Source organism: Centruroides sculpturatus, unplaced genomic scaffold (assembly GCF_000671375.1).
Source record: "Centruroides sculpturatus isolate CEXI.00-Female unplaced genomic scaffold, Cexi_2.0 scaffold520, whole genome shotgun sequence".
Classification (NCBI taxonomy): Eukaryota; Metazoa; Arthropoda; class Arachnida; order Scorpiones; family Buthidae; genus Centruroides; species Centruroides sculpturatus.
In genome coordinates this window covers 458,508-472,343 of record NW_019385076.1, presented here as the reverse complement: position 1 = coordinate 472,343, position 13,836 = coordinate 458,508, and the positions used below count along the sequence as shown (strand labels likewise).

Sequence of the window (13,836 nt, the reverse complement as noted above, 5' to 3'; positions counted from 1 at the left end):
ACCTTGAGAAAAATCTTGTTTTGCTGTTAAAAATGCCAGTCTAATGTGATANTTTCGAAGCCTTCAGACATTTGTACTTGACAGGCCCCTTCTCAATAATCTTTTGTGTCATTACTTTCAGTACATTCGATAATCTCTTAGAAACACAAAATATCTTTGCTGCTTACTTTCAATCCTTTTAAAACCTTTTTTGCTCCAAAACCAATATCCAAATTCTTCAGATGTACCAAGTTTTCATTAGCATTTAAATCTATTTTTAGAAACTGCTTGTCAGTGACCCTGACATTTTTCATAAACTTTCTCATCAGATTCATTAATAATTGAACAACCGCTTTATAAAAATAGGGTTAGTGAAGATCTTAGTGAAGTTCTTTCCCAAATTCCATCTCGTTGGATTGGTTTCCTTGTGTATCACGATTTGATGTAGTGATCCAGATTCGATGGAAAGCACACCTCCACACTCAAATTAACAATATTTACAGTTTATTTACAGATTCTATATGCAGAATGTACAAGTTCGAAAACATAGTATATGCAGGATAACAAAGCGTGGTGACTCATGTACTAGATTGGTTTCCAGGAACTGTTAAACTTTTGAGAGGCCTCAATCAGCTGGTCGAGTTGGTTCAACTGCACGATCAAGTCCAGTCTCTGCACTAACCCATCCCTGAGATGTTTACCAGAGGAGAACACTCTCTCTACGCTCAGTGGGCTTCCCAAGTGCCTGAGACTAACGCGTACTAGTCTCTTGCCCTTCTCTCCTCCCTCTCTCATTCGTTCCGCAATTTAAGGGTTTTTTGGACGGAAACTTCCGACCAATCACAAACCTTTCTTGTCCAAACAGCTTTAACCTAGGTCCACTGTTAATCTGACGACAGTCAAGCTTACAGTAACGCCCGCCACTTGTTTACATTCAGTTGTTTACCATATGGCAAATGGTCTATCGTCTGATCACAGGTGGGTCCAATTGACAAAGTCGATGCTTCCTTTGTTTTCCCTCTGTTTACAAGTCAACACCTTACAAGTGATATATTGCCCGACTGCACACGGATCCAATTGACAAGGTTGCACTTCTTTTGTTCCCTCTCTACTAAGAGGTCAATACTTTACACCTTCCTTTCTCAAAGTGGATAATAACGCCCCCTTATGGGCACTGGAGGCTTTCAGGGAGGAGTAGAAGGCTCAGTGATTAAATATGAGTTTTATTTCTTCTCATTGAAACATTCTTTTTTCTCAAAAATAGAATATGGGTCACACCCTATCTATCCTATCCATATAATAATGCATGTTTAAACATTATATTTGCAATAACTGTTTTTAAGATACCTTTTTACATTACCATCTGTTGTGTAAGTTAAAAAATATGGGGGCACTAGATTTTTTTAATCTCAAAGTGGGCAGTGGTCGAAATAAGTTTGAGAACCTGTGCTTTACAGGGTGCAAGAGGTTTGTTGCTCTGAAATCGGGTGAGAAAGCTCTCACTTTGTGTACATATTGACTGAAAAAAATAAAAGTTTAACTTTAATAAAGGGATCATTGAGTGCCTGTCTCAAGAATTTAGCCATCTTTCCGTCTTTCAATTTTGTACTGTTGTTTATGTATAGACATACATAAACAACAGTACAAAATTGAAAGACAAAGATGGCTAAATTCTTGATTCAACAACTGCTGCAGGTTCTAAGCACTCCATTCTCCAACTATCTTGTTGAACCAAACTTTTTGGGAAATAATCTGCTTCCACTTATAACAATGTGGAAGAAGATTATGTTCAGCACACTGAGTGGGTGAGTCTTTTAGCAAATAGTACAAATTCTGTAGCAATGGTAAAAATTCCAATCTACTACTTTAAAACCAGCTTTTACAGCACCAGGACTACATGTAAACCACATGTTCCCATTCTGACAAATGATTTACCAACATTCTGTGTCTCCATGTGATCTTCTAATTTATTTAGAAAACTTATGCTTACATTTGGTCCATCCATACAGATATGAAGAATTTTTGCTAGATCAAGATGAATGTCTGAAAGGCCATTGAGAAATTCAGAGAAATCATCTGCTGTACTATGATCTAGAAAGACACTATTTAAATATTTGGTCATAACCTTATCTTTACTCTTGTCCAGTTGCTCAAAGACTTAAAGTTCTTTGAGCAACTTTGTTTAGTGATTCATCAAAGGAGATAGTAATATTATTGCAACTTGTAACAGCATCAATCAATTTTTCTCTGAAATAATGGGCTAGGCCATAATTTATTATATAGGGAGCTTTATCTGGACCCAATTGAAATTGTGTGGCTATAGCACTGTCAGGAAATGTTTTTTTAAAAATGTTTTTAATATCAGAGCATGAACTGAGTGACATCTTTCTCTTTACAACTGCCAATGCCCAAGTTATCTCTGCTTTTATTACATCATTTTTATCACAAAAGGTGTCAATGTGCTGCTAAAAAAATGTTGATTTGGTGAGAGACTGTTCATTACTGATCTTAGATCTATCTTCCACAACAGAAGCCATTTCACACACATTTTTTTGACTATTAGAAAAGTTTGAATTTGTTGGGGTTAAAAACCTTATCAGTGAAGTTTGTTCCAACTTCAATCTTTTTATTTCAACATGACTAGAACTTTTTGCATGTGATAGTAATGCACATTTTCCCATATTACTTAATGAGAAAATTTTACAACAATTAATGATACAAAAGCATTTTGCTGCATCTTTTTTTCCGAGAAATAAATATAATTTTAAAAAACAAACGTTTTCAGCCTAGTTAATAGGCCATCTTCAGGTCGAAAACTAAAATGGAACGTAAATGTTCCATGAATAGAACATAAAAATTTTAAATCAAAAATTTTACAAGAGAAAAAATAACGGAAGAATATATAAAAATTAAAATAAAACAATAAAACAAAAATAACATAAATCTTCAATGTACTAATTCTGGTCGAAGTTTCTAGTAAATTTCTTAACCAAATATTTCCATGCCGAAGGTAGGCTCTCCGCATCCCTCGCATTTAAACAGCCTTCTCCTATCTTACTTCAATATATTTCTATTTTCTCCGCCGTCATTGCTAGAGTTGGGGAAGACAGAGGTTTGATGATTGTTGCCTCATCCCATTTTATCTCAGAGCCTTGCGCTTGCGCCATTTGTGACAAAACCGTTGAATTAGACGCTTTTCTTATGGCATATCTATGTTCTTTGAGCCTTACTCCCAAGTTTCTGGTGGTGACGCCGATATAATCTTTTTTAACATCCAGTTGTAAGTTCTCATAAGGAATCTTATACACCCCTGCTTTCTCCTCCGCTTTGATGTTATCCTTATCATTTCTCAAGATCTTATACAAATTAGGGGCTCTTCTTAAAACCATTCTTGATTCCTTTCGACTAGCAATTCCTTTCATAACACTATTCATACTACTATTATAAGTAAATTTTGTGAGCCTAGTANGAAGTAAGATAGGAGAAGGCTGTTTAAATGCGAGGGATGCGGAGAGCCTACCTTCGGCATGGAAATATTTGGTTAAGAAATTTACTAGAAACTTCGACCAGAATTAGTACATTGAAGATTTATGTTATTTTTGTTTTATTGTTTTATTTTAATTTTTATATATTCTTCCGTTATTTTTTCTCTTGTAAAATTTTTGATTTAAAATTTTTATGTTCTATTCATGGAACATTTATGTTCCATTTTAGTTTTCGACCTGAAGATGGACTATTAACTAGGCTGAAAACGTTTGTTTTTTAAAATTATATTTATTTCTTGGCAAAAAAGGTGTTTTGTTTCTCTTTATTTAGTTGCTGAGTGCTTTTGATATTTTTGCTGCATCTTTTACAGTTCCTAACCAGGAATTGAATTTTGGATGAATAGCTGGATCCAGCCATTGGAGATTAAACCTCATTTGTTTCCATGCCATTATAATTTAAAAATGTAGAAAAACAAACTTTGAATAATAATATTAAAAGACAGATGAATCAGATCAGATAGCAATGTGTAAGACTTGATTTGTCACAACACTATGTAAAATATTCAAACGACATCTAATCTGCATTTGCATATATATTAATTAAAAGTAGTGCTGCCAACTCAAAATTCAAATTTACAGCTAGACATTTTAATAAAAATACCAAATCATATTGTTTCCATTCGAATTGTTTGATTTTTTTAGCTAGATTGTTTATAAATCCACTAAATCTAGCAAAAAAATTAGCTGAATTGGCAACTCATTAAAAGAAAAAAAATGTTCTATTGCTGCCATTTTGATTTTAGTTTTGGTGTAAAAACCAGAGTTTTAGTAATTATTTTTAATAATTTTTATTTATTATTTATTTAATTTTGCATTAAATTTTCTCAAAAATACAGACAAAATTTATTTATTTTAACCCTTTAACCTGTTATTAATCCACAACTGTAAAATTATATGGCTTCAGAATGGTGAATAAAGCCATTTCAAAATAGATTCCGGTATATTTTCTTATTAAAGATTGCAGCATCACTTCTTGCCACCTGCAGATGGCTACGCTTGGTCAGCCATATTCAGCAAATGAAATCAGCAAGGCAGCTAAGGAGAAATTCCCTAACTTTCAATGATTTTTTTCTTAGATTTTTTCTGAACACTAATGAAAATCCCTGACTTTCCAGGTGCATAGGAACCCTGAACATAATGTAACATATCCATATCAAACAAAATACTAATTTTCTGTACTAGTAAATTAAAATGAATAAATAATATTTTAACTTAAATAAGTTTTAATTCATACTGAGAGATAAACATAAAAAACACATTTATTTTAAATTAAAATAGAAAATTCTACTAATTTTGTTTTATTTTGTTAATGATAATTTGTCCTGAAGAATTTAACTGTTGCCACATAACAGATATTAAAATTTTGCAAACAAAATGAATTTAATGAAATTATTTTGTCATGGTCAAACTATGTTATTAAGGGATAATAGAATAGATTAATTATCTGTTGTGTATTAGAATTTAACCTTAAGATTTAAATAAATATAAAATACTAAATAACAATTTATTTATATCTTACTTTAAGTCTAGAATAAGAATTGGATCAGCATTTGCCTTGTCAGTTTCACTGTTGTAGAAAATTATTTTACGACGGCTTACTACGACATATTGTTTCTTCCACCCATGTCTACGAATGTTATGCTTATTTGGTACTGAAAGCCATCCTTCTAAACGAAACTCTGAAAAAATAAAAAGTATGAAAAAGATATTGCATATACAATAAATTCTATGCAAGAAAAGAATTACAAAGCATCTTTCTTTCAATAAAATGCTAACAAAAGAAATGATTGTTTAAAAAATAACATTATTATTACCAGTAATTTAAATTATTATTAACTATCATTATAATGGGTAACATAAATAAAATACTATAACATATTAATCAGACTAAATTTATAAGTATGATCATTAGCACTTCAATTCCAAATCAAATTTAAAGGATTTTTTGTCATTGATGCTTTAATATTTTCTAAATATTCTAACAAGTAAATTCATGTATATGAACCAAATGTTAAATTAAATGTTTAACAAAAACAATTTAAACAACAAATAACATTATGGGCCTTGAAAATTTGTTAACAAGAAACAAACCCTAGCAACAAAAGTTCATTATAAAAAAAAAAAAAACTCTATTAAACTAGAAATGCTTTCACTAGACTTCCTAAATACAAAATAAAAAGTAAGTTTTATAATATCTGTTGTAATATTACTCAAATTTTACAATTTTAATTCACTAATCACAATAATAAAACTAATCATTAGTAAAAAGAAATTGGCAAGGGCTCTTGCAAAAGTTTCCTGCCACTCAAACAGAAGGTCAAGGGAACCAGAAAGTCAAATAATTTTCAATTATAAAAAATTCTTCTATAAGTGAGATTAAAAAAATGACAAAAGCCTTACATTTCAAGGATAGGAATGGGTTTCAAAAAGTTTTTAAGTGCCAAAAACAAATAAAGCTTTCATTAAGTCAGACCCCATTTGAGATATGACCTCTTACTCCCTATCTCTCCTTCCCCTCAACGATAAATCTCCAAAATGTAGAAACATCAATGCACCCTACTTAGTAGTATTCCTGACATATTTCAAAATTTTTGATCTATGGAGTCCTGAGATACAAAGCAAAATACAAGCCAACAAACATAGAATTTTTGAAGATCTTAAAATGTTGAAAAATGCAAAAAATTCAGTGGGTCAAAATTGGGTCAATTCAATACTTTCCCTCTGTTACTTTTATCAGCTTGATAAAAAATTACATATTACAGTTATTCAAAATCTCAACAATTAAACTAATTAGGAAAAAGAACCTTGAAAAAAATTCTTAATTAGCACCATGATTTAAAATTCAATAGCAACATACAATTTTATTTATTTTAGAATTTTATATGAAAAGTTTGTTTCAAAAGATTAGAAATTCATTATTTGATATACAATTTCTCTTAATAAATTTTGTTTTAAAAATTTAATACTAATACATAATAATTACTTTTTAGACAGAGAAATTATTTTTTATTTTAGTATTAAATATTTATTATATATAAACTGACTTATCATCTGCAGTTTTTAAAAATATGAAGTACAGTTATCCATCATATAACACGGTAGGCTCTGAAAAGTGACATTTTATGCAAATCCCTGCTATATGAAACAAAGAATTAAAACAAAACATAGAGTTAGGTTCCAAAAGTTAGCAAAAGTGTATTATTTGTTTCATAATTAAGAGAAATATATTTATTAAAACAATCAATAATTAACTAACAATCACAATCAAAAGTACGGAGCAAATCGGAGGTCTTCGAGTGGTCAAGACGTGCGAGAGTGAGCTCCGACTTACGATCGCCGCATCCGGATTATTGTGCTTCAATCCGAGGATTAATTCACACCATTGGATTCATCTCATCATTATCTACCGTTTGACGTCTAGTTTTTCCGGTTTCGTCCAGGGGGACAGGCATTACGACACCCGGAAATTCCGAGTTTTTTGACCGCCTTCTTCGGGTGGTTTTTACCGGTGAGTGGTTGAGTAATATATCATCCTTCTCGCCTTTTCAAGGGCTCTCCAACGCCGTCGTCGGTCTTTTGATCCGTCGTTTTAATCGTGTTCTTTCTCGATCGGAAGTTGTTTCAGATCGGGCCGTCCCACGGGCTTCTCGGGCCACCGATCCTTACCATTTTCGGGTAGTTCTTTGGCCATACCCTTGTCTTCGTCTGTATAAATTTCTGTGTCGCCACGGTTAATAGTTTTAAAGTTATACTAGTTTTCATATCTTCATTGAACAAAGAAGTGAAAGGTCATTGACCTTTGCACGTGGTCGGCTCACTTCACCCTTCGTGCTCCTTCCGNAACGAAACTCTGAAAAAATAAAAAGTATGAAAAAGATATTGCATATACAATAAATTCTATGCAAGAAAAGAATTACAAAGCATCTTTCTTTCAATAAAATGCTAACAAAAGAAATGATTGTTTAAAAAATAACATTATTATTACCAGTAATTTAAATTATTATTAACTATCATTAAAATGGGTAACATAAATAAAATACTATAACATATTAATCAGACTAAATTTATAAGTATGATCATTAGCACTTCAATTCCAAATCAAATTTAAAGGATTTTTTGTCATTGATGCTTTAATATTTTCTAAATATTCTAACAAGTAAATTCATGTATATGAACCAAATGTTAAATTAAAAGTTTAACAAAAACAATTTAAACAACAAATAACATTATGGGCCTTGAAAATTTGTTAACAAGAAACAAACCCTAGCAACAAAAGTTCATTATAAAAAAAAAAAAAACTCTATTAAACTAGAAATGCTTTCAGTAGACTTCCTAAATACAAAATAAAAAGTAAGTTTTACAATATCTATTGTAATATTACTCAAATTTTACAATTTAAATTCTCTAATCACAATAATAAAACTGATCATTAGTAAAAAGAAATTGGCAAGGGCTCTTGCAAAAGTTTCCTGCCACTCAAACAGAAGGTCAAGGGAACCAGAAAGTCAAATAATTTTCAATTATAAAAAATTCTTCTATAAGTGAGATTAAAAAAATGACAAAAGCCTTACATTTCAAGGATAGGAATGGGTTTCAAAAAGTTTTTAAGTGCCAAAAACAAATAAAGCTTTCATTAAGTCAGACCCCATTTGAGATATGACCTCTTACTCCCTATCTCTCCTTCCCCTCAACGATAAATCTCCAAAATGTAGAAACATCAATGCACCCTACTTAGTAGTATTCCTGACATATTTCAAAATTTTTGATCTATGGAGTCCTGAGATACAAAGCAAAATACAAGCCAACAAACATAGAATTTTTGAAGATCTTAAAATGTTGAAAAATGCAAAAAATTCAGTGGGTCAAAATTGGGTCAATTCAATACTTTCCCTCTGTTACTTTTATCAGCTTGATAAAAAATTACATATTACAGTTATTCAAAATCTCAACAATTAAACTGATTAGGAAAAAGAACCTTGAAAAAAATTCTTAATTAGCACCATGATTTAAAATTCAATAGCAACACACAATTTTATTTATTTTAGAATTTTATATGAAAAGTTTGTTTCAAAAGATTAGAAATTCATTATTTGATATACAATTTCTCTTAATAAATTTTGTTTTAAAAATTTAATACTAATACATAATAATTACTTTTTAGACAGAGAAATTATTTTTTATTTTAGTATTAAATATTTATTATATATAAACTGACTTATCATCTGCAGTTTTTAAAAATATGAAGTACAGTTATCCATCATATAACACGGTAGGCTCTGAAAAGTGACATTTTATGCAAATCCCTGCTATATGAAACAAAGAATTAAAACAAAACATAGAGTTAGGTTCCAAAAGTTAGCAAAAGTGTATTATTTGTTTCATAATTAAGAGAAATATATTTATTAAAACAATCAATAATTAACTAACAATCACAATCAAAAGTACTGCACATTAAATTAATTTTTTCTTCACTGCTATACACCATTAATTCAGGACATTTTCTTTTTTGGCAAAATATCATCATTTTCTCAGCTTTTCTGTTGGTCTTAATCTCAATTATCAGCAACATCTTAATTTTTTTCTCCATAAAATCTGATATTTTTAAATTTGATTTAATTTGCATTTGCCTATCTTTAAAAAATTTCATCTTTTTTCTGTAGTAACTATTAATTTAATCTATAAAAAATAAAGCACAGCAACAGTCTTTAGAGTCCATTTATAGCACTATAACCAACAACAGCAATACCTGGTTTATAGGAGAGCTAGAATAAGATAGGACAAGGAAGAAAAAATATTGTACAATCAGTTCTCATTCAAGTAAACTGGATTTTGAAAGACACAAAACAACATTAAAAATTTCAATATTCTAAAATTTGCAGGAAAATATAAGATAGCAAATGTAATAAAAAAATATCAAATGATGGGGGTTTGCATTTAAAAATTGTGATGTTTTGTTTGGGGATGTTCTTGAATCATGTTAGAGCAAAACCATGTTGTACAAAGGATATCCCCAATTCTCAAACTGTTATATGAAGGATACCTGTACATGATATAAACTAGCATATACCTTATATGATGACGACAACAACAACAACAACAACAACAACAACAATATAATTCAGGAATATATCATAAATTACATCATTATATGTGATCTATAAAAAATATTAATTTAATATTTATAAATTTAAATGATTTACCAGGAAATCCATCATCAATATCATTATCTGGGCCACTGTTTATGCTTGCTGTTTCACTATAGAGAGAGGATTTTTGTAATTGTTCAATTACATAGTCTTTAGAATCCAATTCCATTTGTAGTTTTAGTCTGGACTGGCTTTCATCATTCAAAAGAGCCTGTATTTCAGATAATTCTTTCTGAAATCTTGCAACCATTTGATTATATTTTTCACGTTCCTAAAAAGAAAATTTAAGAATCACTTCAATTTTTGTTTAAATGATTAAACGTCATAAAAAATAACATCAGAAAACTAACCAAAGTAAGTTCTTGCTGTAATTTACGACACTCTTTTTCTTTTTTACGTAGATCGATAGAATTTGTTTTATTTTTCTTACCAGACAAATCTTTACGATTCATGATTTCGGCTAATTTATTTACAGCCTAAAACAAATAATGTAATATATTTATTTATTTATTTCAAAAACTTTCTAAATTTATTGTTAAAATAAAATTGTTATGAATAATAATTTTCAATCACTTGAAATTTACTAAATTGATCATTTTATTTAATTCAAATCATACTTACTTGCATTTTCAACATTCTTTCTTGATCTAACTGTTTATTTAATTGTTGTATTCGATCATCAACAGTGGCACTCTGATTTCTAGCATTATTTAGATCTAAAAATGTATATAAGAATATTTTTAATACATTGTTACTTTTATTAAATTAAAATATGTCAGAGATACAGATATCATATAACTATCCTAATTAGAGAACCTGATATCTGAAAGTGCTATATTAAAACTTGCTGAATATTTTGTGTATCTGCATTAATATAACAATCACACACAGTTAAATATGGAACTATTTATAACTTATTTTGCTGCATCATAGGCTATCAATACAATGAATTCAATTGGTACTCCAATGAAATAATTGCAACACTATGTAATTGATAGAACACTGGAAGAATCAAGATGTGCAATAGTCATTTCCTACTAAGCAGCAATGAAAAAGTTACTTACTTAAGTTCAATGATTGGTAATATTAATTCAGAAAATTTTAATTCTTACCTTTAATAAAAAATAATACTTCTTAAATAATGTTAAAACTAATGTCGTTACAGATCATCTTCAGGAATTATTTAATGTTGAATTACAGAACATTCAACCATTATTTAAAAATAAGAAAGAATTGAATATAACAATTGCTATCATGTTATATATTATAATGAAAAAAACAATACTACAAGATAAAAATGTCTTTCAAATTTTTAAATAATTGTGAAATGTTCTATAATTCTATACTAAAGAACATGGCCTATAAGACAGCTGCTGAAAACACTACACTTACATTATTTTGCTGTTTCTGGCAGTGTTTTATTATTTGAAATTAAACAACAGCTTAAATAACATGTAGATACTTGTTAACAAATTTGAAAATTTATTTTTATTGTAATATTTTCTTATTTTTTTTCTATGATAAACAGNTTGCTGCATCATAGGCTATCAATACAATGAATTCAATTGGTACTCCAATGAAATAATTGCAACACTATGTAATTGATAGAACACTGGAAGAATCAAGATGTGCAATAGTCATTTCCTACTAAGCAGCAATGAAAAAGTTACTTACTTAAGTTCAATGATTGGTAATATTAATTCAGAAAATTTTAATTCTTACCTTTAATAAAAAATAATACTTCTTAAATAATGTTAAAACTAATGTCGTTACAGATCATCTTCAGGAATTATTTAATGTTGAATTACAGAACATTCAACCATTATTTAAAAATAAGAAAGAATTGAATATAACAATTGCTATCATGTTATATATTATAATGAAAAAAACAATACTACAAGATAAAAATGTCTTTCAAATTTTTAAATAATTGTGAAATGTTCTATAATTCTATACTAAAGAACATGGCCTATAAGACAGCTGCTGAAAACACTACACTTACATTATTTTGCTGTTTCTGGCAGTGTTTTATTATTTGAAATTAAACAACAGCTTAAATAACATGTAGATACTTGTTAACAAATTTGAAAATTTATTTTTATTGTAATATTTTCTTATTTTTTTTCTATGATAAACAGTTCACAAAATTTTCTTAGAAACCTCAAAATTTTTTTTTCCTTATTTCGAATTTTGTTGTCAATCTTCTTACATTATCATCTCTTCTTCAATAATATGACAAATATTTGATTAGTTTTTGAAACAATACTGAATTCAACTAAATATAGTGGATAAATTTTATAAATGTTGGAACTATTTTGGACAATGAATGAATTAATTTTGTAAAAAATAAAAAATACCTGACAACTATTTTAAAACGCTCTATATTTAATGTGTTTATTTTTATGTAATTTATTTAGTGTAGTCAAATTAAATCAATAAATTGTACAATATTTCTTTCCTATAAAATCTTTAAGAACTATCATTAGGAATTAAATGATTTAAACTCTTTTCAATAAAGAAAATTTCTACAATAAACTTACCATCCTGTAGAGATTTGATTTTAATATTTAATTCCTCCTTTTCTCTTGTCAGCTGTTCTATATTTTTCTTATATTCATTTTCTTTATCTTTCACCTATTTCAATTATAATGAAGACATTTTAAAATAGTATTATTTTTTAAAATTTCTAATAATTATTTATACATAAGCTGTTGACCCTTGATTTTATGAATCCTGATGTAATGTATTTTGAAAACAACAAATTAATCTATGGTTTCAAGGCATAATTTAAAAATGAATCATCATTTAGAAATATCAGATTGTTAACATGCCTGGCACAGTTTGTCTGTTAGATAATGTTGACAGCTGTTATTTACATCATTACTTAGAAGTATTTTGTTATTAGCTTCCATTAATGCAACCTACTTCTCTCTTTTATCACATCTCTTAAAGTTCACTTTGTAGCTGTTCACATCTAAAAAAAGGATAGAAAAAGCTTATAAATCTGACAGTTGCTTAGAAATTGGCATTAATAAAGAAGGTAGAGGTTGAAATGAAAAATCCTCACTCTAAATTATTATCAAAAAGTTACTACTTGGAGAGGGAATTAACAGTCTTGATAGATTTAAGGCAAAGCACAAACTGTTTTATCTTGAAGACCAGTATCAATGGTAATGCTACCAAATCAGGTTCTGTGACTACTAGAAAAAATATTGAGATGAAGAATAAAAGATCTTGAAAAGGTTTATTATACATTTTTCTTATATTGTGATTATTATTATATTCTTCAGATACAATGGATGAATCATATTATTGAATCATCACTTCCCCATTACTCCATTATATCAAGGATCAACGCACTTATACAAAACAATTCTGATCAAAATAAAAGATTATTGAATTTTTTATATTTAAAAGTCCATTTAGAACAGTCCAAATTAGAAACTAATGACTGAAAAAACAACAACAAACTAAATAAAAATCACTTCTTATCTAAGAATTACTATTATTAAACAAGAAAAATACCAATTGCAATGCTGTGTCTTTATTAGATATTTCATTACGATGTCTTGATATTAATTCTTTTATTTCAATTTCTTTCATTGTTTTCACTTTCTCCAAATCTGCAACTGTTTCTTCAGCAATCGATCGAGCAGATGCTTCGGTATCTACTGCAGCATTAACTAATTGTAAGAGATGATTTATTCTATTTCTGTAAGAATAAAAATAGCATTAAANGAATAAAAATCTTATATTTAATACTAAAATTAGAAATGAAAAAAACTAATGATAATTGTTAAAAATAAAATTATTTCAAAGAAAAGTAAAACTTACAGTAACAATAAATAAAAATTTATAAGTCATTCTTAAAAGTTATTATATTTAGATATATAAATACTTATTATTGTAGTAGGTATTATTTATTGTATTATTGTAGTAGGTGTAATGTTCTATAGGCTAGTATATTTACTGGCTAGATAAACATTGTTATAGTTAGCAGAGATATAGAACTGCTCCATGATCATTTTTTGTGTCCATAGCTGCTTACAAATACAGAAAGTTTACTATCTTAAGTGATGAAAAGTTTTTTGCATCTTTTTACAATTGTTAAACACTAACAAACAACTTTTGAAATGAAAATGAGAATAAAAAATTCATCTGTAATG

The 13,836-nt window shown here is 28.6% G+C and overlaps 1 protein-coding gene across 1 annotated transcript in view; it reads right to left on the bottom strand.

The window, feature by feature from the left end:
* The window catches only part of LOC111634293 (rho-associated protein kinase 2-like), a 123,127-nt gene that overhangs the window by 17,899 nt on the left and 91,392 nt on the right, over positions 1-13,836 (bottom strand). The window contains exons 25-30 of the mRNA XM_023379030.1: positions 13,196-13,382; positions 12,211-12,304; positions 10,292-10,386; positions 10,021-10,146; positions 9,725-9,941; positions 5,044-5,203 (exon numbers count right to left, since the gene is read on the bottom strand). Of these exons, the coding sequence (XP_023234798.1) occupies positions 5,044-5,203; positions 9,725-9,941; positions 10,021-10,146; positions 10,292-10,386; positions 12,211-12,304; positions 13,196-13,382 (879 nt within the window). The remainder of the gene's footprint in view (positions 1-5,043; positions 5,204-9,724; positions 9,942-10,020; positions 10,147-10,291; positions 10,387-12,210; positions 12,305-13,195; positions 13,383-13,836) is intronic.